The sequence below is a fragment of the Olea europaea genome, unplaced genomic scaffold (assembly GCF_002742605.1).
Source record: "Olea europaea var. sylvestris unplaced genomic scaffold, O_europaea_v1 scaffold537, whole genome shotgun sequence".
NCBI lineage: Eukaryota > Viridiplantae > Streptophyta > Magnoliopsida > Lamiales > Oleaceae > Olea > Olea europaea.
This window is the reverse complement of record NW_019263695.1, coordinates 386,321-414,107: the sequence shown is the minus strand read 5'-3', so window position 1 is coordinate 414,107 and position 27,787 is coordinate 386,321. Positions and strand designations below refer to the sequence as shown.

Sequence of the window (27,787 nt, the reverse complement as noted above, 5' to 3'; positions counted from 1 at the left end):
TTAGATTCTTCTGATATTAATGATAATTGTCTTGCTTGACCATCTAAACATTGAATTGAGACTTCTCTAGTATGTCTAAAGAATTGAGTTCTTGATTCAAAAATTCCTCTATTATATAAATTTTCTGGGTTAAGTAATTGTAAACCATGAGTCTGAAACCTATTATAATCTTGTTCAGGATCAATAATTTCTTCTATATTCTGATTATATTGAGGTTGTCTATGTAAAATTCTTTCTATAATATTTGTACTTATATTAGAAGTACTATGTCTACCTCTATCATAGGGTTCTGAGGATGATCCTACTTCACTTATAGTTCTTGATCTACCAGGAAAATTATTCATATTTATAAAAAGTTGTAGATAATTTTCTAGTTACTTTTTCTTTACCTGTATTTTTTAAACTTAGTTTATCTAAATTTTTTATTATACTATCAATTTCTAAATTTGGTTTACTTTCTATATTATTTAACTTTTTATTTATATTTTCAATAGCTTCTGTAGTCTTAAGATCTGGAAATTTTTCTTTAGTTTCTACTTTAGAAATTTTATTTATAATTGTTAAATTTTGTTCTTTAATAAAATCTAAATTTTCACAAATTTTATTAATATCTTTTTCAATATTAAAAATTCTCTTTTCTAAAGAACTAATTTCTTCAGTTAATTTTTTAATTTCTCTAATTAAAAGATCCAGTTTTAAAATTTTAATCTGAATAATAGTAAGAATCTAATGAAAAATTTGTATTATCTGAGGAATAATCTATATTATCTAATTCAATACTTAATTTTAATTCTAAATTAAATATATAATCAAATCTATCTATAAAGTATTCTTCTCTAAATTCTGCTATTAAAGATCTATAGAATATCTGTTCTCTTAATTCTGGAAGTAAATTTTTTATTACTTGTAAAACAGCAAATAAATAATCTATAGATTTATATCTTTCTAAAGAAATAAATTCTAAACCGTATTCAAAAATCTCTTCTATTTCTTTATAAAATGTAAAACTATAAATTATTTTTTCTGTATTTAATGATAAGATCTTAGAATTATATGTAATTTTTTCTAAATCTACAGATATAATTCTAAAAATCATAAAACAAGTAAATAAATTCTTAAAATGAAAGTTATACCTTTAAAATTTTGAAATAACCAGCACCGTAATAAGCTCTGATACCAAAGTGCAAGTGGAATAGGGTTGGAGACGTCAAGAGTTTTAGCTCAGAGGAATGCTCATGTGATTATTGGTGCAAGAAACATGGAAGCTGCAAATGAAGCTAAACAACTCATTCTAAAGGATAATAATACTGCTCAAATTGACATTCTCAAACTTAATCTCGCCTCTCTTTAATCTGTCAAGGCATTTGCCGACCACTTCATTTCTTTTAACCTTCCTCTCAACATCTTAATGTAAGTCCTATTTGGACTGGATATATAGAATAGTATGAAATATAAGAATATTTGCCAGTTTCAGTAAGTAAACAGAAGAATTGTTATTCAGAAACAATGCAGGAATCATGTTCTGTCCCTACCAGCTTTCTGAAGATGGAATAGAGATGCAATTCGCAACAAATCATCTCGGTATGCTTTTTGATTCATAAGTTATGTAAACATGGATTCCTTTTCTAATAATCATGGATTTGTCATCAGGTCACTTCTACTTGACTAGCCTTCTGCTTGACAAAATGAAAGAAACAGCAAAATCGACTAGTATTGAGGGTAGGATTGTGAATTTGTCATCAGTAGCACACATCTATACCTATTACAGAGGGATTCGATTCAATAGAATTAATGATAAGACCAGGTACTTTGTCAATGCCACTCATGTACAGTAGACAAAAATTTTTAAGTTTTCTTTTCTTTTTATTATTTGAGCATGTCAGTACAAACATATTCTTGGACGATATGTTTGGTTTCATCATACTTGCATCATGTCAGTTATTCAGACAAGAAGGCATATGGACAATCCAAATTAGCTAACATATTACATGCCAACGAGCTCGCTCAACGTTTGCAGGTACATATTGCTTGCTTCATTGCCATTAGTAGGGTTTAAAGTGTAGTATACAAAAGATTATTACAACTATAATGCTGATAATATAAACCCTCTAAGTGTAAAACTGAACCAAATGACCCAAAGCTTCTTCTACACCACCAATGGAGTCTCCTATGATGTTGAACTCAAATTTATACCACACTGGATCATACACTGTCGTCCACAAGAATCGCAATGGATATATTGAGAATAGATCCATCAAAAGCCGCCAAGAATTTCGCGTAGATGTAGAATGCTTCCACTTGGTTACCTCTCTATTCTTTCTCTTCAATGTTATGCCAAGTCCAAAAATGAGAGAAATGAAGAAGTCTTGCAATTATAGAGCCAATTCATTTGAATTCAAAATTAAATATAGTACAATGGTCAACTAGAAAGTGACAACACTAGTATAGGATAATTGACCACAAGATTAATCCAACTAGTGGATTTAATCTATGGTCCATATTACTCCATAACTAGCACAATCCACTTCACATTCTCAAGACCAATCAATTTGCACTAAGTAGAGGGTGTGATCCACCTTACAAATCTTCACCTTGGATCACATAATATCCATCGCCAAATTCCTCGATTAGTGTGGTCTTATTTTTATCATTATTGCTCACTTGAGCTCAGTACCTGGACAATAATTAATCATTATCAATACTTAATATTGATAAACATTTGTTGAACTTACCAACCACAAGTACTTTTGTTCCAACATATGTAGGGTTATCATCAATTGCAATTTTAAGCAAAATAAAATCACCAAAAGCTAACTTCTCCCTAATGAAGTTATACTTCACCTCAATATGCTGAGAACGTTCATGATAAACATGATTTTTACACAACATCGGTGAACTTAAACTATCAGTAAAAATCATAGCATTATCATTCAGGAAGTTTAATTCACATAGACGACCTTTCAGCCACATGCATTCCTTTACAGTTTCAGTTAATGTAACATATACTGCTTCAGTGCTAGAAAGTGTAACTATAGGCTGCAACTGTGATTTCCAAGTGATACAATTATCAACTAAAGTGAAGAAGTAAGAAGTGGTAGATTTTCTCTGGTCTTTATCCCCTATAACGTTAGAATTTATATATCCTTTAAGTTCTAGTTTGTTACTTCTCCTTTCAAACATTAATCCCCTTTCCAAAGATCCAGCTAGGAATCTTAATAGCCATTTAAGTGCAATCCAATGTGGTTTACCTGGACTAGACATAAACCTACTCAAGAAACTAACTACATATGCAAGGTCCGATCTCATGGAAATAATAAAATACATCACAGACCCAATGGTATTTGCATAGGGAACATTACTCATTTCATGCATTTCTTCTTCAGTTTTAGGGCATTGTGCTGATGATAGGTTCATGTGTGCAGCTAATGGTATATTGACAGACTTAACAAATTTCATACGAAATTTGGTTATCACTTTGTCCAAATAAGACTCTTGATTAATAGTTATCCTATTATCAGTCATATTCATTTTAATAACCATGCCAAGGATTTTTCTTGCCTCTCCCAAGTGTTTCATGTCAAATTCTGATTTTAAAAGGTTTTTTTATCTTTATGATTTCAACTTTACTTGGGCTAGCAAGAAAATGTCATCCACATATAACAATAAATAAACTTCACAGACTTTTTTAGAGTTATTAAAATATAGACATACATCTTTAAAACCAAATTTAAGCATATTAGCATCAAATCTCTTATACCATTGCCTAGGACTCTGCTTAAGACCATACAAAAACTTTCTAAGCAAACACACAAGTTCTGATTTCCCCTTCACCTCGAGCCCTTGAGGTTGAGAAATGTAAATCAATTCGTCTAACTCCCGATGAAGAAAAACCGTCTTAACATCAAGTTGCTCCAGCTGCCAATCATACTGGACAACTAAAGCTAAGACTAACCTAATAGTTTTATACTTAATAATCGGTGAGAATACCTCATTATAGTCTATCCCCTCTCTCTGAGTAAATCCCTTCGCAACCAACCTAGCTTTGTATGTTAAAGGGTCTTTAGGTCCTACTCCTTCTTTTAACTTGTAGATCCATTTACAGTGGACTAGCTTTTGGTTCTTTGTTTTTTCAACCAATTTCCAAGTTTCATTTTTGTTGAAAGACTGGATTTCTTCTCTCATAGCCTTTTTTCCAACTTTTAGAATTTTTATAGTTAATCGCTTCCTCAAATGAAGCCGGTTCAACTGACTCCAAGGCTTTACCTGAAACTGGGACAAATTTCATCAAATTTGAAGAGATGTATTTCAAATTGGGTTTCATTTGTCTTCTCTCTCTATCCCTAACTAATTGGTAACCATTCAAATTAGTACCTGTAGATGTTCTTGATTAGGGACAACAGTTTTAGGAATTTCAAGTTCAGGATGTTCTATCACTGCTTCTTGATCAGATTCTTCTTGAGGTTGGATTTCACTATCCTCTGGATTATCACCTAATCTCTTTACCTCAAATTCCATCATCTTTACAGTAGAAGATTCTCCTTCCTCAGTTTATTTGTTCTGACTTACTATGTTTTTAAGACAAGGCATATCAAGTTCATTGAACTTTACATCTCTACTGTTAATAATCTTAATGCCCTTTACACCTAAAACCCATAGTCTATATCCTTTTACTCTCTCTAGATAACCTAACATGACACACTTAGTAACCCTAAGGTCCAATTTGCCCTCAACCTGATGTGCATAAATAGTACAACCAAACACTCTAATATGTGACAAATATGGGGGCTTTCCAGACCACAACTCTTGAGGAGTCTTGAAGTTAACAAAACTAGAAGGTGACCTATTTATCAAATAGGCAGCAATATACACGGCTTCGCCCCAGAAACATTTAGACAACCCATAATTAATCATCATACATCTGACTTTCTCCATTAAAGTCCGATTCATTCTCTCTGCCACCCCAGTTTGTTGAGGGGTATGTCTTACAGTCCTGTGCCTCATTATATCTTTTCCCTTACAGAAACTATCAAATTCGAAGTTGCAAAACTCTAAACCATTATTTGTCTTAAGAGTTTTCACACCCTTTCCCATTTGATTTTCAACTAAGGCAAGTCAAGACTTAAACTTACTAAAATTTTCAGATTTGGATTTAAGGAAATACTCCCAAACTTTCCTCGAGTGATCATCAACAATGGATGGAAAAAATATATTCCCTCCATGTGTAGGATGTTTTTCAGGACCCCACAAATCTGGATGAATGTAGTCCAATGGTCTCTTAGTGTTGTGTTCACCTATCCCAAAACTAACTCTGTGTGACTTTCATAGAACACACCTCTCACAAAAACTTAAAGGTGTAACACTATCCTTACCAAGTAAATTTTGGTCACTAAGGTATTTCAATCCTTTGTTCCCAATGTTTCCCATCCTCTTATGCCAATAATCTGATTTATCTTCACAAACTAAAGATAATGCCGACTCTTTGCTAACTAAGGTTTTACCTTGAAGGACATATAACCCATTCCTCTTGAGACCTTTCATAACCACTAGAGATCCTTTACAAATCTTTAAAATACCAGCATGAGATCTGAACTCATGACCTTCTTCTTCTAGAGTGCCTAAGGAAATAAGATTCCTTTCCAAGCCTGGGACATACCTAACACCTCTGAGGGGTCTGATAATGTCATCATGCATCCTAATACCAATATCATCTACTCCTTCTACATTGTGTGTATGATCATCCCCTAAGTACACTTTTCTAGGATTCACATCTCTATAGTTATAGAACCAAGATTTAACAGGATACATATGAACAGTGGCAGCTGGCTCTAATACCCACTCAGTGTCGAAATCAATATTAGAAACATTCATGACATGTATGATATCACGAGCACCATCTACATCGGTGTCAAAATCTCCTGACACGATCATAACATGTAGGTAATCGAGGGAATCACTTGCAGCAACTAAGTTCCAATCATCACTGTGTTGTGGTCTCTGTTTCTTCTTAAGATCATTATAGTCTTTCTTGAAATGTCCTAACTTGCCACAATGGAAGCATTTCTTACCACTCTTATCTCTAGACTTAGACCCACCCTTCGATTTTCCTCTGCCCTTTTTACTTTGAAAATGATTCTCCCTCGTCTCATTTCTCCATCTAACAAACAAACTCTCTTCTCTTGAGCTACCCCTTGACTCTTTCTTAAGCTCTAGCTCCCTAGCCCTCAAAGCATCGGTCACAATATTTTGGGTCAAAGTATCCCTAGCATACGTGATTGCATTCTTAACATCTCTATAAGATTCGAGCGTAGCATTTAAAAGTATAACCGCTAGACACTCATCATCAAATTTCTTATCATTGTGGGCCAAACACTTGACGAGTCTGTTAAAGTCACTCAAGTTGGATTCAAGATCTTTTTTCGGGCCCAGCTTAAAACTGAACAACTTTTGAAGCAAATGTATTTTGTTTGGAAGAGATTTTTTCAAAGATAGCTTGTCAAGTGCTTCCCACAACTCTTTGACAGTCTTATGTTGTTCAACTTATCCTAACACATCATCAAATAAATGCAATATAATTAAACTATGTGCAATTTCATTCATTTAAATAATTTCATCTGGTTTAGCTTTTAATGCATCGGGATATTTTTTTGAGTCGTCAAGAGCTTTAGAAACTTTTTGTTGAATTAAAATAGTTTTCATTTTTTTGCTTCCAAATGGAATAATCTCCTTTACCGTTGAATTGTGGCAATTCAACTCGAGAGGTCATGGTAGCAAAATAATGTTTTTGGAAAAGGTTTTACTTAGCCAATTTACCCACACACAAATTCAAGCTCAAACCAATTTATGTATAAATTACTTTCTAAGATGACATAAACGATGATATCATAACAGGTAACACATAACCAATATCACAAGAGTCGAATAACAATATGCAACAAATAACCCAATATTTCAATTGTAAATTTGATAGGGTGTTGGAGCGCGCAAACCGAGTGAACCAATCTGTTGGTTTGTATTTTAAGGAGAGATACAAGTCTTTATCAATCTAGGGCCTCCACAAACTGCCCTAAATCATCCAACAGCTGCTGCAACACCAGGAAACACCATCGAGCCGCCAACAAAAAAGTTTCTCCATTTCCACTTTTCTGCCCGAGACTGTATCTGCTTCCACAGTGCCCCAAACTAAAATCCAACACACCAGATGGTCAGAAGTTCATCAATGAACAATCTGTCTTTTTTGACCTCCGGCTGAATCACCTCTACGCACCCGCATGTGCTTCACGTGTCCTTTATGCGTGGTCTCATGCGCCGCATCCACCGTCAGCACGTGTATCACACGCGTTGCACCAGAATATTCTGCTTAACATTTGGAGTCTATTGATGGTCTCCATTCGTCCACCAAGTGTGTAGTTTTTCAGAAAATGGGTTTAAAAATTCTGTTAAACTTGTTTTCGAACAAAACTGAACCCCTTCGACTTCCAATCCGATTTTCAGGTTGTTTCAACACTTTTTACTACTAGCCTATGCTCTGATATCATTTGTAGAGTTTAAAGTGTAGTATAAAAATGATTATTATAGCTACAATGTGGAAAATATAAACTCTTTAAATGTAAAACCGAACCAAACGACCCAAAACTTCTTCTACACCACCAATAGAGTTTTCTATGATGTTGAGCTTAGATTTGTGCCATACCGGATCATATACCATCGTTCACGGGAATGGCAATGGATATACCAAGAAAAGATCCACCGGAAGCCACCAAGAATTACGCCAGAGATGTAGAATGCTCCCACTTGGTTACCTCTCTATTATTTCTCTCCAATGTTATGCCAAGTCCAAAAATGAGAGAAATGAAGAAGTCTTATAATTATAGAGCCAATTCATTTGAATTCAAAACTCAAATATAGTACTATGATCTCTAGAAAGTGACAACACTAGTATAGGATAATTGACTATGGTCCATATCACTCCATAACTAGCACAATCCACTTCATATTCTCAAGACCAATCAATTTGCACCAAGTAGAGGGTGTGATCCACCGTACACCATTGCTTTCTTTCTTTTTACCATTCATTGCATTTCATGCATGGAGAAAACAAAATATACATATTAAATCTTGACGTTGTAAAACAAGTTATTTTATGATGATTCCATTTATGTTTTAATTTTAATTTAGTTCTTTCAGTGTGATAAATACAATCTTTGTCATGTGTATTTGGAATCAGGCTGAGGGAGCAAATATTACAGTCAACTCGGTGCATCCAGGGTTGATAATGACGAACCTCTTCAAATATTCTGCTATCTCGATGAGTAAGTTTCAAAAATCCGAAACACAAAAGAATTAATATCATCTTTTCTTTTCTTCTTTATTTATTATAATTAAGATTTCTTCACAGGAATTTTGAAGTTCTTCACATGTATCCTGTGGAAGAACGTCCCTCAGGTAAATCAAAAACTGTAGTATAACTGATTTTTAGGTTGGCTATTTGAATTCCGTTTGTTATCTTATAGTCTGTCGTGTTAAAGATTTGACGCAATATTAGATGTTTCGTTATTGCATTTTAGCGCATTGACAATCTTCTAATGTTTGCATTCTTTAGGGGGCGGCCACGACTTGCTATGTTGCACTTCACCCTAAGTTGAAAGGTGTATCGGGAAAGTATTTCGTGGACTGCAACGAGTTTAAGCCAAGCAGGTTGGCAACAGATGAAGCTTTAGCGAAGAAACTCTGGGATTTCAGCAATAAATTGATCGACGCAGCTCAAACCACCTGAAGTTATTTACTTCCAAATGCTTCTTTCATGCCAAGAACTCAGAATATATAACGATGTAGAGAGTTTGCATTACCATAAAAACAGATGTCTATGTTCAATCCTAAAGACTTGCAGACAAATTTGTACCAATCTACTTTTGCTTGTCTGCGAAAGTTATTGTTATTCAAATTCAACTCTCATGGACAGATGAACAGCCAACGTCCAGTTTCAATAATCAGAGCAATAATTCCCCGACGAACCATAAAAGCAACCGTAAATTCAAAATCTCACGACCAAAATAAGCTCCCTTCTGTAAAGACGTGAATGTTTTTTTTTCCTATTAGTTCCAGTTATAGTCGAAAGTGCTTGTAAGAATTAACTTCACAGAAGCATAGGAAACAAATCAAGCATTAGTAACTTAATTATGGAACTAGTCGAAATTGTAAACCAAATAGATACAAGGAAAAATCCTAGTTTTCTCAGAACACCCGGCCATACGGAAATAACCAAAATGACACTTGTTTCTCAGACATCTGAGTATCCAGAAGGCGAAAAGGCCTTAGCAAAATTTCAAGCACTAACCCAAAATTCAAAATTTAGGAAATAACCCAACACACAAGACAGGAAGTAGGATGACGCAACCCAGAACATCAAACAGCACTCGAATGCTGAAAAATATTAATTGTATAAGAGCCCTAAATCACAAACTCATTCACCCACGATTTCTAGATGACCAAGTGGACCTCGGGCCACCACCACCACCACCACCAAAGGCAGATCTACGATCATCCCTCCACCTGTCATTTTGTTGAGATGTTTGATCGTCTGAACTGCGGCCGCTGGTCCATTTATCAGTTTCAGGAGGTGGAGCCGGGACCCCAGCCTCAGCAGACGTCCTTTTGAACCTGGGCACGTACTTCGCTGGTGATGCCGCAGCAGAAGCTGGCGCCACAGGTGCTGCCTCTGCTGGATGTGCCATAGTAGAAGGCACAGTGTGCCTTGCAGGCACAGCATTTGATCTCCCCAAGAGTTCCTCTCTACGCTGTCTTTCTTTTTCCTCCAGTTCCCGCTCTCTTTGCCTTTGCTTTTCAGCAATCTCGTCCAATTTGGCTTTTCGTTCAGCTTCCTCTTTTTTCTTTCTTTCCATCTCTGCGCAGTCCAATAATTTGAAGATATGTATTACATTATTTATCGAAAATGTAACAGATGGTAAAAACATTGATAGACACAGTAGATACAAAATGCTAGCTGAAACTTTGACATTTATTAGCTTTGGGTCTACATCTGGATAACAGCAAACCTTTTCGCCAAGGAAAACTGTCACCTCCAACATATAGCCATTGTTTGGTTCAGCTAAAAAATTGGATTAAAATCTAAGTCGTAGTAACAGATAATTTTAGGCCCCATTTGATATCCATTTTTTTCAAAATGCATTTCTCTCTCTCTTCTTTTCAACCATACATTCTTCATTAAAATAATATTACACGTAAATCAAAAACTTTTCCTTATTTTTCAACCACACATTTCCCATCAATTTACTATTCCAAAATGCATTTTTACAAAAAAAGGCTCCCAAACACCCTCTTAATTATACATCTCATAAGACCCACCACGACTTTTCAACCACATATTCCATCAACTTTTATCAAAATCTACTAAGAATCTGATTTTATTTAAACCAAACAGGGGCATAGAAGTTAACTAAATGGCTCCTATAATCCCTAACTAATTCAAGCATTGGTCAAAAGGAGGGAAGGTGGAACGAAGAATAGAAAGAAAAAGTGGTGTCGTAGTCTGGCCACTCTTGCTCATCCTATATTTGCCATCACTAACGCTGCTTCTTTCTTTTGGACACACACACTCCCCCATATAGATTCCACCTCTCTTCATATAATATTATCCAGCAGTAGACACATATCCTAAAGTGATAGAAAGGTGAAACAATAAGAAGGCAAGGGAAGCATACCAATGTATTATGTTTGTCTAGTAACTTGAATATGTACAGGAAGCAGACTCTAGATTATATAAAAAGCAGCCAACCAATATAGGAGCACAGTAAATGTTCACCTATTCGACACTTGGTTGTAGCTACCATCAGTAACAAAGGGGACTATATGTTCATATAGCTAGCATAGAAATATGTCCCTTTAGGTTCATGTCACATCCTTGCAAATTTTACTTTCACAAGATATAAAGGTATTCCTTCTTTCTCACAAAAGGGCCATAGCCCATATAGCATGTGTTTACAGTGATCGATAATAAACCAAATGATTATTTTAGCATTAAATGGGCAGCAGGAATGTCTTAGAAAAACAAGTACTAAAGCACGATCTAAATTAAAATAGGAAAAAGTACCTTCACGCTTCCGCGCTTCCTCCTCTTCAAGCAGTCTTTTTTGTCTTTCCTCCTCGGACCTCAGATAATATATCATTTTCCTCTTAGCCTCCCTCTCCTGCTTTCTTGACTGGATGATTTGGTTGATTCTCTCTTCTCTCTCCGACTGAATTCTGTTGAATTCAGTTTCCCTACGACTAACAACACTTGCTTGGAATAATCTCTGCATAAATATCTTTAGAAGTTAAATTTATTGTCAAATCCTACTCCACTCAAAAACCCAGATCATTAAATAATGTGCAAAAGAAATGAAAGCTTAAAATATTAACCCCAGTAAACATGAGAGCTCATGCACGTGCGCTCCACACACATACCCCTCTATGACAGAGAGAGACCTCAAAGTTAGCAGATTCCAATTCCATCTAGTTTTATATAAAAGATTTTGACACCTCACCTTGAAGAATATGGGTCCACTAATTCCTAGGTGCAACTATTATCACCAATCTAATTGTGTAGTTCTCTTATTATTTTAAGATTTATAAGAAAGATGGTGTTAAAGAGCATGTGAGTAGATTAAGGGTGCATAATCAAAAGCAAACGATTTTAGATTCAAGAGGAAAATCAGATTATCGGGTCCTCAATAGTAAAACTAAGAACTACCAGTTATTCAATTTTCAGCTACAAAATGTTGCTCCCTCCTTTTCCTGGGGGGCATTGGGTGTCTCCGTACCAAAACCTGGATACACTGGGCAAGGCATAATTGACTAATTTAACATCATGTCCATATGAATGGTAGAGCCTGAATGCAGCAAATTCAATTGTTCTCAGGTTGCTTGGTAATTATGAATTAAGTTAACATTGTGAGTTTGTCAAGCTATTCAGCAATGCAAGATCAAATACATTCTATTAAAGTGATGGAGCTTACGCAATTACATATACAAAAGGTTAATGTTTTAAACTTTCTGCTGCAAAGAGATTTTGCTAGAGTCTGAGCCCAGTATTGATCAGGTCACTTCTTATCTATATCAACCCAAGGGTAAGACAAAAAAATATGAAAGATTCTTTTGGGTCCACAACCAGAAAATTGATAATTCTATCTAGCCACTAGCACCTTGATGAGATTTGCAACAAAAATATAAAGTTCTTTTTACTACACTTGTACAGATCAAAGAATATAGATAAAAACCTTGTTCTCCAACATTCGGGATAGCCTCCTTTTCTCCTCCAGGTCCCCAGCATGTCGTTGTCTGCTTAGCTCAATCTCTAGCTGTATAAATATCATAAAGAGTCAAGTCAATTGACAAAACCACACATCTAAAGATACAGAGTAAATTCAGTTTCAAGTCATTGCAGATGAAAAACGTGGGTAGTAGAACAGATAATCACCTTTTGAAAAAGACACAATATAAATGAAGCAAAATGAAGTTTCAGGACTCTAAACATCTAATGCAAACCTTTTGCTCACGTTCATGAAGAGCTTCCTCCTCTGCCAAACGGAGTTGATATGCTGCTTCAATAAGTGGCGCTGCCTCATCTCTTTTTGCCCTCTCAAAATAATCCAATGTTTTGGCAAGCTTCTGTATTTTTTTCTCCATTTCTTGCCTCTCCCTTAGTTGCTCGGTCAGGGCTAGTTCCATTAAATGCTGCTTAGTTATTTTTTCCTGGACCCAAGTAACAGTAATTATTAAGATTTGCCAGGTCTCATGAAAGAACAAAAATGAATTGGACTACGAGTGTCTTAACTCACTCCTTCTAGAACTGGTTTCTTCCCTCTCTTCGTGCGACGTTTTTCAGCTTCTAGCAACAATGCTTGGGCTTCTTCCAGTTCACGCTCCTCTATTTCTCTTAGAATTCTTTGATTCTTCATTTGTTCGAACTCAGAGGCAAGCCTTCTCTGTTCTGCCTCTTCAGTAATCTTCTGTAGTTTTTGCCTCTTTGCCTCCTCCTCTCGTTCCTTATGAATTGAAATTAAAATATTGTAATCTAAATTCCATCCATTTCATGGTAAAAATTATAAATATGGACCAGAAGCCATCGTCTGACACGTAAGTCAAATATAACATACCATCTCAAAATGTTGGCGTTCCTGCTCTTCTTTGCGTTTTTCTATAATGGACTTCCGTGCAAGAAGTCTCTTGTGTTCTTTTTCCACAACCTCCACAAGATCTGAAAGTGTTTCCCCTAATTTTGAAGTACTTTTTACAGGAGGGTAGATCATGATCCTTGCCCTACTAACGGACTCTGCAAAAGTGGCCAGGTGATCTCGTAGACCCTCTGATTCAACATTCTAATGTCAAAATAGTCACATTTTAGTGCTGCATGATAATGTATCTGGTTGCAGGAAAAATAACAACCAGGATGAAAAGAACAGAGATTTCTTATGCTTAGCTGCTATGCATTAACAAAATTCTGATTAATGTAAAAGGAAGGTGACCTTACTATGGATTTTAACTATTCTCAAAACTGTTGCAAGCAAAGTGATATGGATTAACTCGTGAATGCTTGTGCCAATCTAAGATATTATTCTGTCAAGCCATGCATGCTGGCAGCAGTTTTTTACCATAGGCGCTGAAATTACTAAGCGCTTGTTTGAACCCCATTTTTGGCTAAGAATGCATTTTGAAATAGTAGATTAATGGAGAATATGTGATTAAAAAATAACGAAACGTTTTGGGTTTGCGTGTAATATTATTTTATTGAAGAATGTGTGGTTGAAAAGAAGAGAGGGAAAAATGTATGGGATCAAACAAGGGCTAAATAAATAATGGCTTCCAAGTTCAAAAATAATTTTGAGCACCGTCACTTGCAAAGATTAACTGGTAAAGGAAGAACGAATAATAAGATGTTGAACTAACCTTGTTACCAAAGATGATGGAGCCTTTCATATAGTTCATTTTCATGGTTAAAAAATTATGCTTAACAGCATCCACAGATATCTTCTCCACAATAGAAAAATCAAAGAAAGGGATTATCCTAGATAAGTTATCAATATTCATAGTCTGGTACACCTGTGAAACCTGGAGATACAAAGGTGGGAACACAATGTCACGTAGTGAAAATGTTTGACATAAGCATTGCATATAGAACAACAGAACACATAGTTAAGCACACCTGCTGCAGCAGCCTCAAATTAGCAAGCTTTTCCAGAGCAGGAACATATTGAGACAATCGCACTTCTGGAACAGAAGAAGACAATCGCACTTCTGGAACAGAAGAAGCAGACGAAAGCTTACCCCCTAGCTTTGATATTTTTGTTAACAAGGGCTGTGCTTTAATAGCCAGGTCTAAAGGGAGAAACTCATGTTCCAGAATGTTATATAGATCTTTCACTTCCTGAGTAACACACGTCATTACACCTTTGGATGCCTAAAACAAGTGCAGAAAGAAAGATAATTAAGGAATAACTTACAAGAAAATACCAAATGCAAGAATAATCAACGTAGGAAGCAAAGCCAAATTCATTAGTATTAGAAGATAGAAGTGTGGTGACTCCTTGCAATCAAAAAAGAACCGGAAACTCAAAAGGCAGGACAGGACATCCCATCTAGACTTGAAGATACAGTATTAAGTATGAAAAGCGAGATTACAGAGATTGAAAATGAAACAGCATTCCAAGAGTCAAAAATCAACTGATGTAAAAGCTTACCAATTCTGAGAAAAGTGATGCCCTTGAAAGCTGAAATGAAATATATAGAAGTGATCAGTTAACAAATAAACTGATAGAATGCAGTCAGAATTTAAGCCGTAAGTTCAAATTACCACTTCTCTGTTCTCAGGTTTGGGTTCAACATCAAATGCAATAAGGCTGGCTACCCTCAAACGCCGCTCTTTTTCATTTTCAAGCTCCATATGGGACGCGCCATATGATTGATCAAAAGGAGGCACTGAAAGAGCAGCTAAAACAACCGATGATGCTATCAGCTGCAAATCCTTCTGGCTTAAGTTCTTATTGAAGCTTTTCTGAAGTGAGAAAAGCTTAAGCCAGCAATAAGCATGATAAATATGGTTTGAAGATATCCAGAATATTTCTGATTGCTTGGCATAATAAACCACCATCAAGGAAGGTTTGGGTGTTTTCTTAACCATGCACATCAATCCATGTATATCTTCAATAGAACGAAACGCTTCCTGCAGTTTATAAAAAAATTCAAGGCATTAAATCTTAGACAAAAGTAAGTTTTAGCTAATAAAACATTAGTAACAGATATATTTCTATAAGCATGCATGCAAAACAGATAACAAACATACCTGCCAAAGTTCAAGTTCAGTAGCAATTTTCAGTTGCTCAAATCTGGTATCCAGATATAACTGCAGGCTTTCTGGAGCAGCAAGATCAGGCCTATCTCTCTGATCTCTGTACTTGTTAAGATTTGCAAGATGATTCCTGATGATTTCACACAAGCGCCGAAATTCTGTAGTTCGTTTGTATTGCTTACAGAACTGGAAGGCACGGTGTGCAGTCATCTATATATTTAAAGAATAGGCTCAGAAAATCGTTGTTTGAACCAAACGTAATAATGAAATTACATAAAACTATTAAAAACATCCAGATATATCATTGCAGTAAAACTATGAAAAATCAAATGACAGAAGATTGCATAGAGAAATTACAACATGCTCATGGTTATATCACTGAAAACTGCACACATTACACTTTAAATTGAGTACACACACTTTGTGAGTCCAAATGCAACTCATGGTATGCTGTTAATTTTTGTATTTAACATTATCAAATTACTAAAACCATTTAATAGCCATATGATGCTGGAAAACTAGCTTCAGGAATTCCTGAATGCTACAGTGTAACAATGAGAAGTCCCAGTTGTAGGTTTTAAATTTTGGATGTGTGCCAAAAGTTAAATTTTGTACTAAAAGGAAAAGCAAAAAAGGCTCACAGCATACAGAGCCTCTAGTCTTGAGTTGTTGCGCAAAATTTCCAGTACGCTTCGGTATGTCTCCCACAAAAACTTAAACCATGGCGTGACGAGCTCGCGGTCAGATCTGTCTTTTCCTTTCTCCCCACTAACATAACTCAACATAAGATCTTCAGGTCTCTTATCAGCTTCTAAGTCATCCACATCCAGAGCTTCTTCTAAGGCCTGTGCCTGACTACGTGCAAGCTCAGCTCTTTCAGTGGCCAACTGCATGAAATGTTTTATCACCTCCTCCAGGGAATTGATGTTAACTTGTTGGCAGATACTACGATACTGAATAAGACCATCCTTAGCATGCCTTCCCCTTCTCAAGTCAACACATAGGTCCACATACTTGAACAGTATCTTCTCGTGCGTCTTTGTCCATGCTCTGTACCTCCTTGAGGTAATAAAACTATGAAGAGCTTCAAGGGCCTCTTGCTTTTGTCCAACATTAATCAACTCTGCATTAACGCATTAATATGATCTCCACCATAGATATCAAGAATGTGAAAGGTAAAAAGATGATATATTTATATAAAACATAAAACATAACCAGGCAGAATCAACCGTGCAAGAGGACCTTTTTGCTAGTCCAAAATGCAAGCTACCTAGTACAAAACCCACCCACTCCCGGAGGGCAAAGTGGAAAAACTAAAAATAAAAATGAGGCATACCCACTTGCCACAAAAATTATTTCATAAGGAACCAAAGGCTACATATATTATTTAACTTTATTTACCGACAGCCCAACACATATAGACGTGGATACTTGTATCCACAACTTCAAAATGAAGCGTTCTTTTATCAATACATATTTGGCATAGATATTCAATCTTGCGGAATATGTTGCAGATTAATCTTTACAATATGTAACATAATTAGAGTTATCACCAGTTTAAAGTTTTTGAAGCATACATATTAAGAAGAAAAATGTGCACACGGAATAAGAATTCTCAAGAGAAAAAAGGTGACCACATATTGCACTGGGAGTGATATGACAAAAAAGGAAATATACGTAAGAATTTATTTGTCAATCACCTTCAGCTCTCTTCAAAGCATTCTCAGGTCTGGCAAAAGTCGCCATCTCAAATATCTATCACAAGATATTTCAGCTGCCCAAAGTATGAAAAATATCAGAAATTTGGTCAATAATATAGACTCACATTGTAGCAAGAAAAATGATTGGGAAGACAAGCACAATAAACATATATGTTGGTGAAGCAATATAGAGAAAATGTGAACATTGGAGAAGTAGCAATCGGTGAAACAAGAGTAAAATATGGATGGATTCACTTATATGCATGAATTTTCTTCAAACCATGAACTATAAAAATTATGGAAAACAACAAAATTTAACTTGATAGAGATGAATAAAAATGCGATTGAAAATTCATGATCAATGACAGAGGTCAGAGATGCACCCAAATGCCTACACCATTTGTAACTTGTTGCAAATTCGAGATGACGAGACCTCCAAAATTTTTGTATTAAGTAATTCTTAATTTATGTTTTCGGTTAGAATTAACAGCTCACTACAGCCAATACAACTAATTCTTGAAAAATTCACCCATAAACAACCCAACCAAAAAAGCTTTTCAAACTTTCCACACATAGTCAGGGAAAACTTATTCAAACAAACAAGATCACTAGGAAAAACATATACTTTTGGCCCATATTTCGCATATTTTCCTTATCTTCTCAAATTCCCTATCAGATGACCAAATTTCAAAATTAAGAAGTAAAATCAATAAAGGAAAATATCACAACTTCACATGGACTGTGAATCCAGAAACACTACAGAATAATGGTTGGATACAAAACTCATTACACCATGTGTGACACGTCATCTAGTGCTAAGCACTGTGCATAGGAGATCAATTCCGAGTAAGTGTGTTTGGTAGGAATTAAAATTAGACTTTTCAGTAGATTGTGACGAAAGTTTTTGAAATGTGTGGTTGAAAAGTTGCGGGTCCCACGGAAAATGAGGTTAATATTGATTGTTTGACTATGACTAAAATTAAAATCAGATTTTAATCAAAACAAAACAGGCACGCCTCCCTTCTGCTAACCCTAAGGCAAAACATAAGCAATTAAAAGTCATGCCCCTTATCCTCTAGGGAAAAAACAAATAAAAAAATTTGACAGAGTTACAAATCCACTCAACTTATCAAGATTTAACAGACACTAACACTAACATAATGGAAACAACGATTAAAAAATTCGAATTTCACACTGATCTACATACCCGCTACTCATATACGTACATGCAGAGGAAAGGATAGAAGACAGAATCCCAATCAAACAGATAAAATGATGAATTGTGAGTTTATATAACAAACATTAAACTAAACTTGGAGCTTGATTGAAATTGCTAGTAGGAAATGGGATTTTGGGGTGAGTGCTGTGTATATACACATATACATACATACCAGGAATGAACTAATTTCTGCGACTGATGCTACTTTACCCTAAGACCTGAGAAATGGAGAATTGCGTGGGCGTATGGCTGAAATCCGGTTCGGGGGTTCAGTTATAAATCGTAGAGCTGTGGCCTATGGAAATATACTCTATTTTTCACAAAAAATAATATGAAACACATTCTGTAATGTACAAAATTTGGCCGTGTTTTTGAGTCACGTTTTTTTATAATATAATAATAATAATAATAATAATAACAACTTACTTTTAACTATACATTCTTTAAATAACAAATTTTACAAATGAATTCAAATTTTTTCAGTTTTTTAATCACACATTCTTTAAAAAAAAAAAAAATTTACTATTAAAAAATCTATTATCTAAAAAAATAGGACTCAAACAATTCCTTGAATTTGAGAATGAGTCAAAGAGACACCCACAAGGCCAAGTCCCAGCTATGACTGCAAGTTGTCTATCCATCATTATATCTCCTGTGTTGATACCAAATTTCAAGGGACATTTTTTTTTTCTAGCGCAAAAAGGAGCACCGTGAAATAGTAATATACTATGTTAGATTAACTTTCATTTAAACCCCCGTTTGACTCTCATTATTTGAAAATGAAAATGAGGAAAATAGTAGTTTTTAGAAAAATGAGTGATTGAAAAAAAAGAAATTTTTTTTTATTTACGGGTAATATTATTTTATGGAAGATTGTGTGGTTGAAAATAGGAGAGAGAAATATGTAATATAATGTAATTGAATTTAATGGGAATCAAACGGAGGTTTATTCTCAATTGTTTCGAGACGACAAACAATTTGAATACAATTTAAAGAAAACTTTAAAGATTTTGAATCCATTGAAATAAAAACATACAATAAATTTAAAATTATCATTAGCTAAGAATTTGTCAATTTTAATTATATTTATAATATATGTTTTGTTAGTCAAAGAACAAAGTAAGTGTCTTTTACCGAATAATATAAGAATAAAAATAATTGTAAAAAAGAAAAGAAAAGAATAATATTGCCTATCAAATTGGTTGCTAATTTTTCATTTTGGGAGAGATTTATTCTAACCTTATAATTTTCACATCCAAGTCGAATATCGACTGCTTTTGTCTAATTTATTGTTTGGAAGACAATTAGAGCATCTCTGAAAAATTCTCTATTTATAAAGAACATCTTATGTATAATAGAGAACATCTTTAAATTTATTGAGTAATTTTTTTTATACATTTCAACAAGTTTTCTATTTTGATTCTTTATTTTGTTTTTTCCAATGAACATTTAATAATTTCTCCACATATTTTATTTAAATATAATTTTTTTATAAATTAATGATCAATCAATTCAAATGTAATTTGAAAATTTTAAATTGTAGAGTATTAAAATTTGTAAAGTATTAAATACAATTATTATATATTAAATATAGAGAGTGAGTTTGACTCTATAAATTTGGAGAATCAAACACGCTTTCTATTCTAAAAAGTTAAAATAGAGAGTTTATTAAAACTCATTTTTAAGCATTGACTCTCTAAAATGGAAAGTATTTTGTATTTAAAGAGTTTATTGGAATTGCTCTTATACCTTTATTCTTAAATTAAAGCAAAAAAAAAAACCCAAAAAGAAAACGAAATATATATATATATATATATATATATATATATATGAAATCGATGATGCCTGGAAGCCGTGACAAGGGTAGGAGCCTAATTACACTCAATTTTAATGGCCATGTTGCTTATAGCGAGTACTGACACAGGAAGTTAATCTATGAACATATTTGGTAAAAGGCGTTGCTTATTTATAAATCGGGATAGCACAAAATCAGATTGTGTGAATTAAAATTCATAAGCTCGGTTTACAAGTTAGATACGCTAAAAAATATCAACTTACCAGACTTGTAAACTAGACTTATAAATTTTAGTCCACGCAAGAGACCCTGGCTAACAAGAAAACAAATTGTTTAGCCAAACATGCTCTAATTCAAGAAACAAAAGTACTAACTAAAAGACAATAAGGCTATGTTTGGCACACCGAATTATGCTGTGTGAGGAATTTAGAGTAAAATTAGAATGGATATTAAAAAGTAGCAAATTACAATGGATTAAAGTGGATAGTGTTCTATAATTTTCAATTCAAAACATAATCTTTGCACTATCGTTGTATAGCATAATACGAAGGTTGGGTTTAGGATGCTATCCACCTTAGTCCACTATAATACCATCCATCTAATATGATCCATTATAATTTTACACTAAATACTTTATACAGCATAATTTGGTGTGCCAAATGTGATTTAAGTGTCCACAGATTCAAGTTGTGTCTCAGAAGGCTAATGGACAATAAACTATTTTATACGAGTACAGATCTACTGTCTCTAGACTCCGATTCTCGTTCCCTCATCTGTTCCCCCAATTAAATGACGACATATCACCCAAAATTTCCACATCAATAAACAATGTTTAACAGATAATTGCCTTTTGTTAACACTGATTACTTATGTGTAAACTTTGCAAGAGGCGATATCTTTTAATTGGAGAACTAAGAAGGGGGCCGGGAGTTGAGGACAACAGATCTAGACTCATTTTATAGTTGCACTTTGTTAATAAAGTTCCACCATTCCTTCTATCTATACCGAGCAGCAGATAAAAAATCTTAACAAGAAGAAAAGCAATAACAGTCTACCAGATTTAAGATTAATGAACTAAAGCCTTTTTTTTTTCATACGAAATATTATTAAACAGTAAGCATAGAAGCCATCAATGTACAATGTTCAACCTATATGGAATAGTAAAAACAGCAACATGTCAACCAGCTGCATACTAGGTAAATTTAAACATCTGTAAAAAACCCAGGCATGCAGAAAAAGAACGCAGCAAGAACGCAGCAAAATCTTAGTGTTTTCCTTTCTAATCTGATGATTATTATACGACTTGTATCCTGAGAAGATAATCAACACAAATAGGTGAGCCTGTTTGCACATAAAGGTAATTCAATTTCATTAATGGAAAATATAAAAGTTTCAATGAACGGAAAAGGAGAGGTACCTTCTAGAAAATGATGGATATTTCTCTGTATGTTAGCTCAGGAAAATAAACTGAAACCACTTTTTTGTAGAGCATTGAAGAAAAGCAACATTGAAACCAATAATAACCATCCTTATAAAGCTGGTCAAATAATAAAAGAGATTCTAAAAGGAAATAGTCGAGTGCATCATATAAGTCTCCCTAGAGAATTCCTGAACCATAAAAAATTAAAGTCCATATACATCTATTACCCCAAATTTGGATGGGATATGACAATCCCATATCGTATTTGTGAACAGATTTTCCTTTCTCTGTCTCCCTTCCAGCAAGCCAAGCCAATCGCCCGAGAATGTTCTCAAAGTTCAATAACTTGCATGACATTATGCTTAGAAGCTTGTCCCTTGTTGCCTAATCATAGCATTAAGTTCTCCATCTTCACCAGTAACCTTTTCTGGGCTTTCGGCTATTCAATACACTGCCAAAAGTGGCCAGTGCATCTTGAAATTTACGGATTTTGAGGAAACCCCTTACCATGGCCACCTCACTCTCTGAGAACTTTGCTTTTGCCATTATCTGGTCTACAAGTTTAATTAGAACTTCCTCCATGTTCAAAGCACGAAGCCCTTCAGCCAACAGAGAGAATGAAGAAAATTCTGGGATATAGCCTTTCTCTATCATCTCAAAGGAAAAATCAATAGCTTCTTTAATAGAACCTCCGGTAGAACAAAGCCCTCGAAAAACAATTTTGTATGAGACAGCATCAGGAGGATCACTCTTTTCCTCCATTTCCCTGAAGAGTCTCATGGCTTCTTTTCCTCTTTTCCGCTTAAAAAGAGCTTGAATTACAGGATTATAAGCCTGTGGGGTCAAAACCATTCCCTTCATCTGGATGCTTCTGAGGAGCCTACTGGCAACCTCAGTTCTACCGGCTTTACACAGACCCTGTATCAGGGTCCCATAGGTGACAACATCTGGTTCACACCCATTTGAAGTCATGGCTTGAACAATGTCTGCCGCTTTTTTAATATCTCCTGCCCTGCAAAAGTGCGAAAGGAGGGAATTATAGGTAAATTTATCTGGTTTTAATCCTTCAATTATCATCTGATCCATGAGCTGAGCTGCTTCCTCCACCCTGTTGCTCTTACAGAGACCATCAATAAGAGTATTATAAGTGACCAAATTTCGTGAAACCCCTTGCAATTCCATCTGATCAAAAATCTCCTCCGCTTCTTCGAGTTTTTTTATTTTGCAGAACCCATCAATCAGAGTGTTATAAGTTATTACATTTCTAGCACAACCACTTGATTCCATGTCTTTTAGTAATTGCAGAGCTTGATCTAGCTTTCCTTTGCTGCACAGGCAGTCAATTAATATATTGTATGTGAACTCATCCGGTTGGCACCCTTTGGTTTTCATCTCTCTGAATAATTCAATTCCAATACTGAAGTTGCTGGTTGAGCAGAGACCTTGTATAAGAGAATTAAATGTAGATACATCAGGCAGGATTCCTTTACTTGTCAGAATATGTGCAAGTTCAGTAGCTTCTTGCACTTGGTTCTCTTTGCACAAGGTACTGATTATGGTGTTGTATGTGACGGTGTTTGGGGAACAATCCTTCAAAAACATCTGATTGAGAACTTCCATTGCCTCTTTAACTTCACCAATCTTACAAAGCCCAGAGATCACCGTGTTGTAGGCGAACACATCTGGATCAAACCCCTCCTGAAGCATCAAATCCAAGATCTCTAGAGCATGCTTCACATGCCCCACTTTGCATAAACCATTTATTAAAGTATTACACGTGAATTTGTCTGGACAAAACCCCTCGTTAGCCATTTCTTGAACAAAAATCAAGGCCTTCTCGATCCTACATTCTTTGCAAAACCCATTAATCAAAACATTTATCGTCACATTACTCCAAGGGCATTGAACTGCCACCATTTGTTCTCTAACCCTCAGTGCTCCTTCCAAATCTCCTTCCTCAATATAACCCTGCATTATCGTTGTGTAAGTCTTCTCATCGGGCACTAAACCATAGTCATGCATCTCCTCCATCATCAAAATTGCAGGCCTAATTTGATGTGCTTTACATAGGGCCTTTATTAATATATTAAACGTTGAAACATCGGGTTTCACATCTTTATTCAACATCCTAGAATGCACGGTTTCAACTAGTATCAACTTGTTTCCATTAACAAGAACATTCAACAGCGAATTATAACTGTGAGTTCCCGGTTTCACCCCAAACTCATTCTCCATCATATCAAGAACGCCTACAGCTTCATCATAAAACCCAAATTTCGCATAACTATCAATCAAAATGAAAAAAGTACCTTCCACAATTTCGACTCCTGAACGCTTCATATCGTCCAAGATTCGCCCTATCCTATCAAAAGACCCTGCAATTCCAAGCTTCCGAAGAACTTCTTCATATACAGGCAAAGTGGGTGTGAAATTCGGCTGCTTTGATGCCCATTCAAACAGTTGAAAAGCTGAATTTTCATTGTTTTCGCGACGAAGGGTTTCTAACAGTTGCTTAGTAGTGAAGTCCGGAGAAAGCCAAATGGTTGACGGAAGTGAGGAAGTCGAAGCTGAGAGTGAACAGAATTGATTTTCGCGGTGCTGAGAAAATGGGAATGAAGTTACTTTTAGGAGTTTTGAAGTGGGAGGGAAAGGGCGCTCTAGATTTCGAGGGTGGGTCCATGAATGGCACTTCAGGCAAGATGAAAATGCCATTGAAGCAATCAGACAAACACCTGGTGTGATTAAAGACAGGTAGAGTTTTGAACAGAGTTCTGGGACGCCTAGTAGAATGGTTTTAATTTACAAACCGAGCGGAAAAGAACCCAAAATAACGGATTGTTGTACCACCACTGCTACATAGCATTTACCTAGGAATGGCAATTGGGCTCGTCGGTTCGGACTGTTCGTGGCTCGGCTCGAAAAAAGTCCGAGCCGGCTCAGCTCGGGGCTCGGGTAAGCTCCGGCCGAGCCCCATTTTGGAGACACAGGCTTTGCCCGAGCCGACCCGTGAGCTCGCAAGATTTAAAAAAAAAAAAAAAAAAATCAAATCAAGCCTTAAAAGGTAGCAAAACTGCTGCCTTTTAAAGGCAATAAATCTGCTGCCTTTTAAGGCAGCAGATTAGAAGACTAATATCTTAAAAAAAAAAAAAAAAAAAAAATTAGTGGAGAAAACGAGCCACCTGGCTCGGCCCGTAAAAAGTCCGAGCAAAAGCTCGGGCCGAGCCTTTTTTTGGTTGAGCTTTTGCTCGGCCCTGCTCGAGCCCGCAAAAAAGCTCGGCTATTTTAACCGGGCCAAGCACGAGCCGAAACTTTAGGCTCGCGAGCCGATTCAGCCCGGCTCGTTTACACCCCTAGCATTACCGTAGCTAAATATTGAGAAAACTATTAGTTGTGAATTTTTCAATCACATCTGATGATGTCAAAATTTACTAAAAATTTGATTTTTAACAAAATATAGACATGAGCTTATGACGCACGAGCAGGATGCCAGTGTATTTAAATTCTCAATTTTTGAAAATTTTCTCACTGGGGTGACGTTTGATGCGTCGGATTAGACCAAATAAGAATTTAATGTCAATTATAATGAATATCACAAGGCTGAGTTATTGCGGTGCATAAATGTGGATATTAGTTTCTAAATTTTCATTTAAAAAGATGTCACTTATTATCTCTTTTTTAATCCATCTTAAACTCATCTCTAATTTCCGTAATATATTATATTGTCGATGGTGTAAATGGGTCTATTTTGAATGAAAAATTAAAGAATAATATCTACATTAAGCCACCAAAATACCATCTTACTACTATCCATTATAATTTTATACTAAATTTTTTTTATACAACCTAATCCATCGCACCAAATGTAGATATTATTCTTTTGCAACGTAAAACGATTAGGGTGCATCCCATTAACTAGTTACTGGAATTGTTTAACTAGTTGCTGAAAGGGTACAAACTACTCAAATGGTAACTGCTAATTTGCACTCAAAGACAAGATTCCATGGATAAATTATCCTCGTCGTCTTAAAAAAAAGGATAATATTTATTCCTCGGGCTGTTACATATCATCCATTTATATCAAACTACAAGTGAAATCACAAATAATACCATATACCAGCCATACATAAACATCGTTTGAAGTAATATAATGTCAAGGCACTTCTTGATGATTAAAGATATCTATAGCTAAGTTTATGTTTACCATCCCACAAACCGTAGAAACTCGAATCATGTAAAGCGATTAAATAATCCCGTACTTAGCCGGCACGGCTCTTAATAACATTGAGATCCATTTCAGTTGGATCAGTTGCTTCTAAGTCTCCACTTGACTTACATCTAGCTCCCTCTTGAATCTGTCTTTTGAGCTAGCATAAATCATCTTGCTTTTAACCCTTGCAGCATCAGGAGGCCTTCATGGCAAGAGCAACACGGTCATTTGAAAGGTAAATGTGCAACAGTTATGTTACAACTTGAACAATGGGGTGGAGTGAGAACTTACCATTTTTAGGCTTGGAGAGAATTCGACTGCCCGCTAATTCAAAGAGGAGAGAATTTTCTCAACGATAATGAAGGCCCTGTGACCCGTTTATTAGGTGGCTCATGGAGTTCTTATGTCGTGGGAACCTTTATGTACAATTCTACGGTATGAGTGGAAAATAAAGTAATTGCGCGACGCCGCTTAATTGGATAAAAACATGAAATTGTTTGAGCCTCGGCTTAAGAAATTCCACGCGGACTAAACTTTCAAATTTTGAATTCATTTATTTGGGAAAGAAAAATAGCAATGAAGGTCCCCAACCTTTTAGTTTGGTCTTAACCTTAGAAAACGGGCATTTAAAATCTCAACATATTTCACTTTAGTAGCACTTTGAAAATGAAATTTTAATAAAAATTAATGAAATATATGTAAATTGCTATTTTTTTTCTAGACATTTATAGATTGAAGAGAAACATGTAGTCAGTTTTTAGAAAATTATTTCCATTTTACATAGTTTAAGATAGTACATAACATAGAAAATAAAACTTTTCGGACAAAAATTGAAATTAAACACTTACGGAACATGATCGACAAGACATACTGATCTTTATTATATTATATTAGTAAATTTTATTTCAGTATTACAAAAGTTTTTAAATTGTTGTAAATTCCTTATAATCAGAATCTTAACCAGTAATTAACATACAGCTCTTTCTCCATTCTTTTGTTCGTGTTTTCTTTTGTCTAATTTTATGAACAAGAATCTTTGTAATTATTGTAATCAACTAATTTAAATGAACTAAAACAGGTGTAAAATTAATGTTGAAAAATTACGCCGATATTGTGCTTTTTATATTTACAGAACGTATCTTATACATTCACGAATTCGAATCAAAGTCTCGACTTACCGAATTTAGATTTGAGATGATAAATAATAATTATTGAATCTGATTCCAAATACATGAATACGGATTCATCCATTTCCATTCTTGAATTTCAACCTAACATGAAATCAAAGAATATTAGTTAATTTCTGAAATCAAATATGACGAAAAAAAATTTGAAATAAGGAGAATTAGATGCAAGTGATGGCGATCGGCCGAGGCAAATGTCTGACACACTTTCCTTAATATGAATTTACCCCGTATCGGTGTTAACGATTTTCCGACAATTATCTCCCAAGATACAACAATCTCGTCAAGTCATTGGAGCACTCCAAATGGCTTAGACCAACGAATTCGAAAGGAATTCCATCTCTACCTTGACTATAATTTGAATGCATGATATAATCACTTCTGTTACGCCTCGATTATTCGCGCCTCGATACCGAAGTGCCATCTCACCACCGAGGCCGAGATCAAGTAGACCCTACGTAGAACCGTTTACTCCGACCTGAAAACGACCCTCCCCAAACTTCTCCGAAGTGATATATCGATTCCTACTATTGATCTGCCGAAGCATCTCACCTCCGAGGTCGAGATCAAGTGGACCTCGGTTAGAAGATCCCCCGCCAATTTAAGATTTGTCCTGCACCTAAAGCTTAAATTGATTTGACGTCTCCATGAGGCTATTTGATGTGACTTATTAACTTTATGTCAATTCAACTCGGGGGAAACAAACTATCCGCCCACTCTACAAGCGCAGCTGATTGACGCCTATGAGCAAACGCTTCATACCGTCAGATGTACACACGCGTTCCACATCCAGCGGTTCATACCACCTATAAATACCCAAGGTTTGGCAAGAGGTAAAGGTAATGAAACTCTCAATACATAGCATTCCATAACAAGTTTATATATTCTCCTCCCCCTTTATTGATTGATTTGTGTAGCCCCT

At 35.3% G+C, this 27,787-nt stretch overlaps 2 protein-coding genes and 1 pseudogene across 4 annotated transcripts; 1 reads left to right on the top strand and 2 right to left on the bottom strand.

Moving 5' to 3' along the window:
- The first annotated feature begins 146 nt into the window (after positions 1 to 146).
- On the top strand, positions 147 to 9,004 carry LOC111388907 (annotated as a pseudogene).
- Positions 9,005 to 9,162: 158 nt separating this feature from the next.
- On the bottom strand, positions 9,163 to 18,600 carry LOC111388946 (eukaryotic translation initiation factor 3 subunit A). 3 transcript variants are annotated; one of them, XM_023013779.1, is made up of 14 exons: positions 18,432 to 18,600; positions 17,041 to 17,114; positions 15,982 to 16,463; positions 15,335 to 15,550; positions 14,846 to 15,214; positions 14,733 to 14,762; positions 14,198 to 14,452; positions 13,942 to 14,103; positions 13,152 to 13,373; positions 12,834 to 13,040; positions 12,541 to 12,747; positions 12,273 to 12,353; positions 11,108 to 11,309; positions 9,163 to 9,901 (listed from the first exon to the last, which is right to left on the bottom strand). In XM_023013779.1, exons 2-14 carry the CDS (start codon positions 17,084 to 17,086, stop codon positions 9,465 to 9,467), a joined length of 2,916 nt encoding a protein of 971 aa, XP_022869547.1. In that variant the 5' UTR covers positions 17,087 to 17,114; positions 18,432 to 18,600; the 3' UTR covers positions 9,163 to 9,464. The 3 variants fall into 3 exon arrangements, with proteins under 3 accessions (XP_022869547.1, XP_022869548.1, XP_022869549.1); XM_023013780.1 differs by lacking the exon at positions 13,942 to 14,103; XM_023013781.1 differs by lacking the exons at positions 17,041 to 17,114; positions 18,432 to 18,600 and having other exon boundaries at positions 15,989 to 16,117.
- A 2,917-nt stretch (positions 18,601 to 21,517) lies between these two features.
- LOC111388931 (pentatricopeptide repeat-containing protein At3g53700, chloroplastic) lies at positions 21,518 to 24,452 on the bottom strand. Its single transcript, XM_023013763.1, has one exon. It carries the CDS (start codon positions 24,184 to 24,186, stop codon positions 21,886 to 21,888), a length of 2,301 nt encoding a protein of 766 aa, XP_022869531.1. The 5' UTR covers positions 24,187 to 24,452; the 3' UTR covers positions 21,518 to 21,885.
- Positions 24,453 to 27,787: the final 3,335 nt, after the last annotated feature.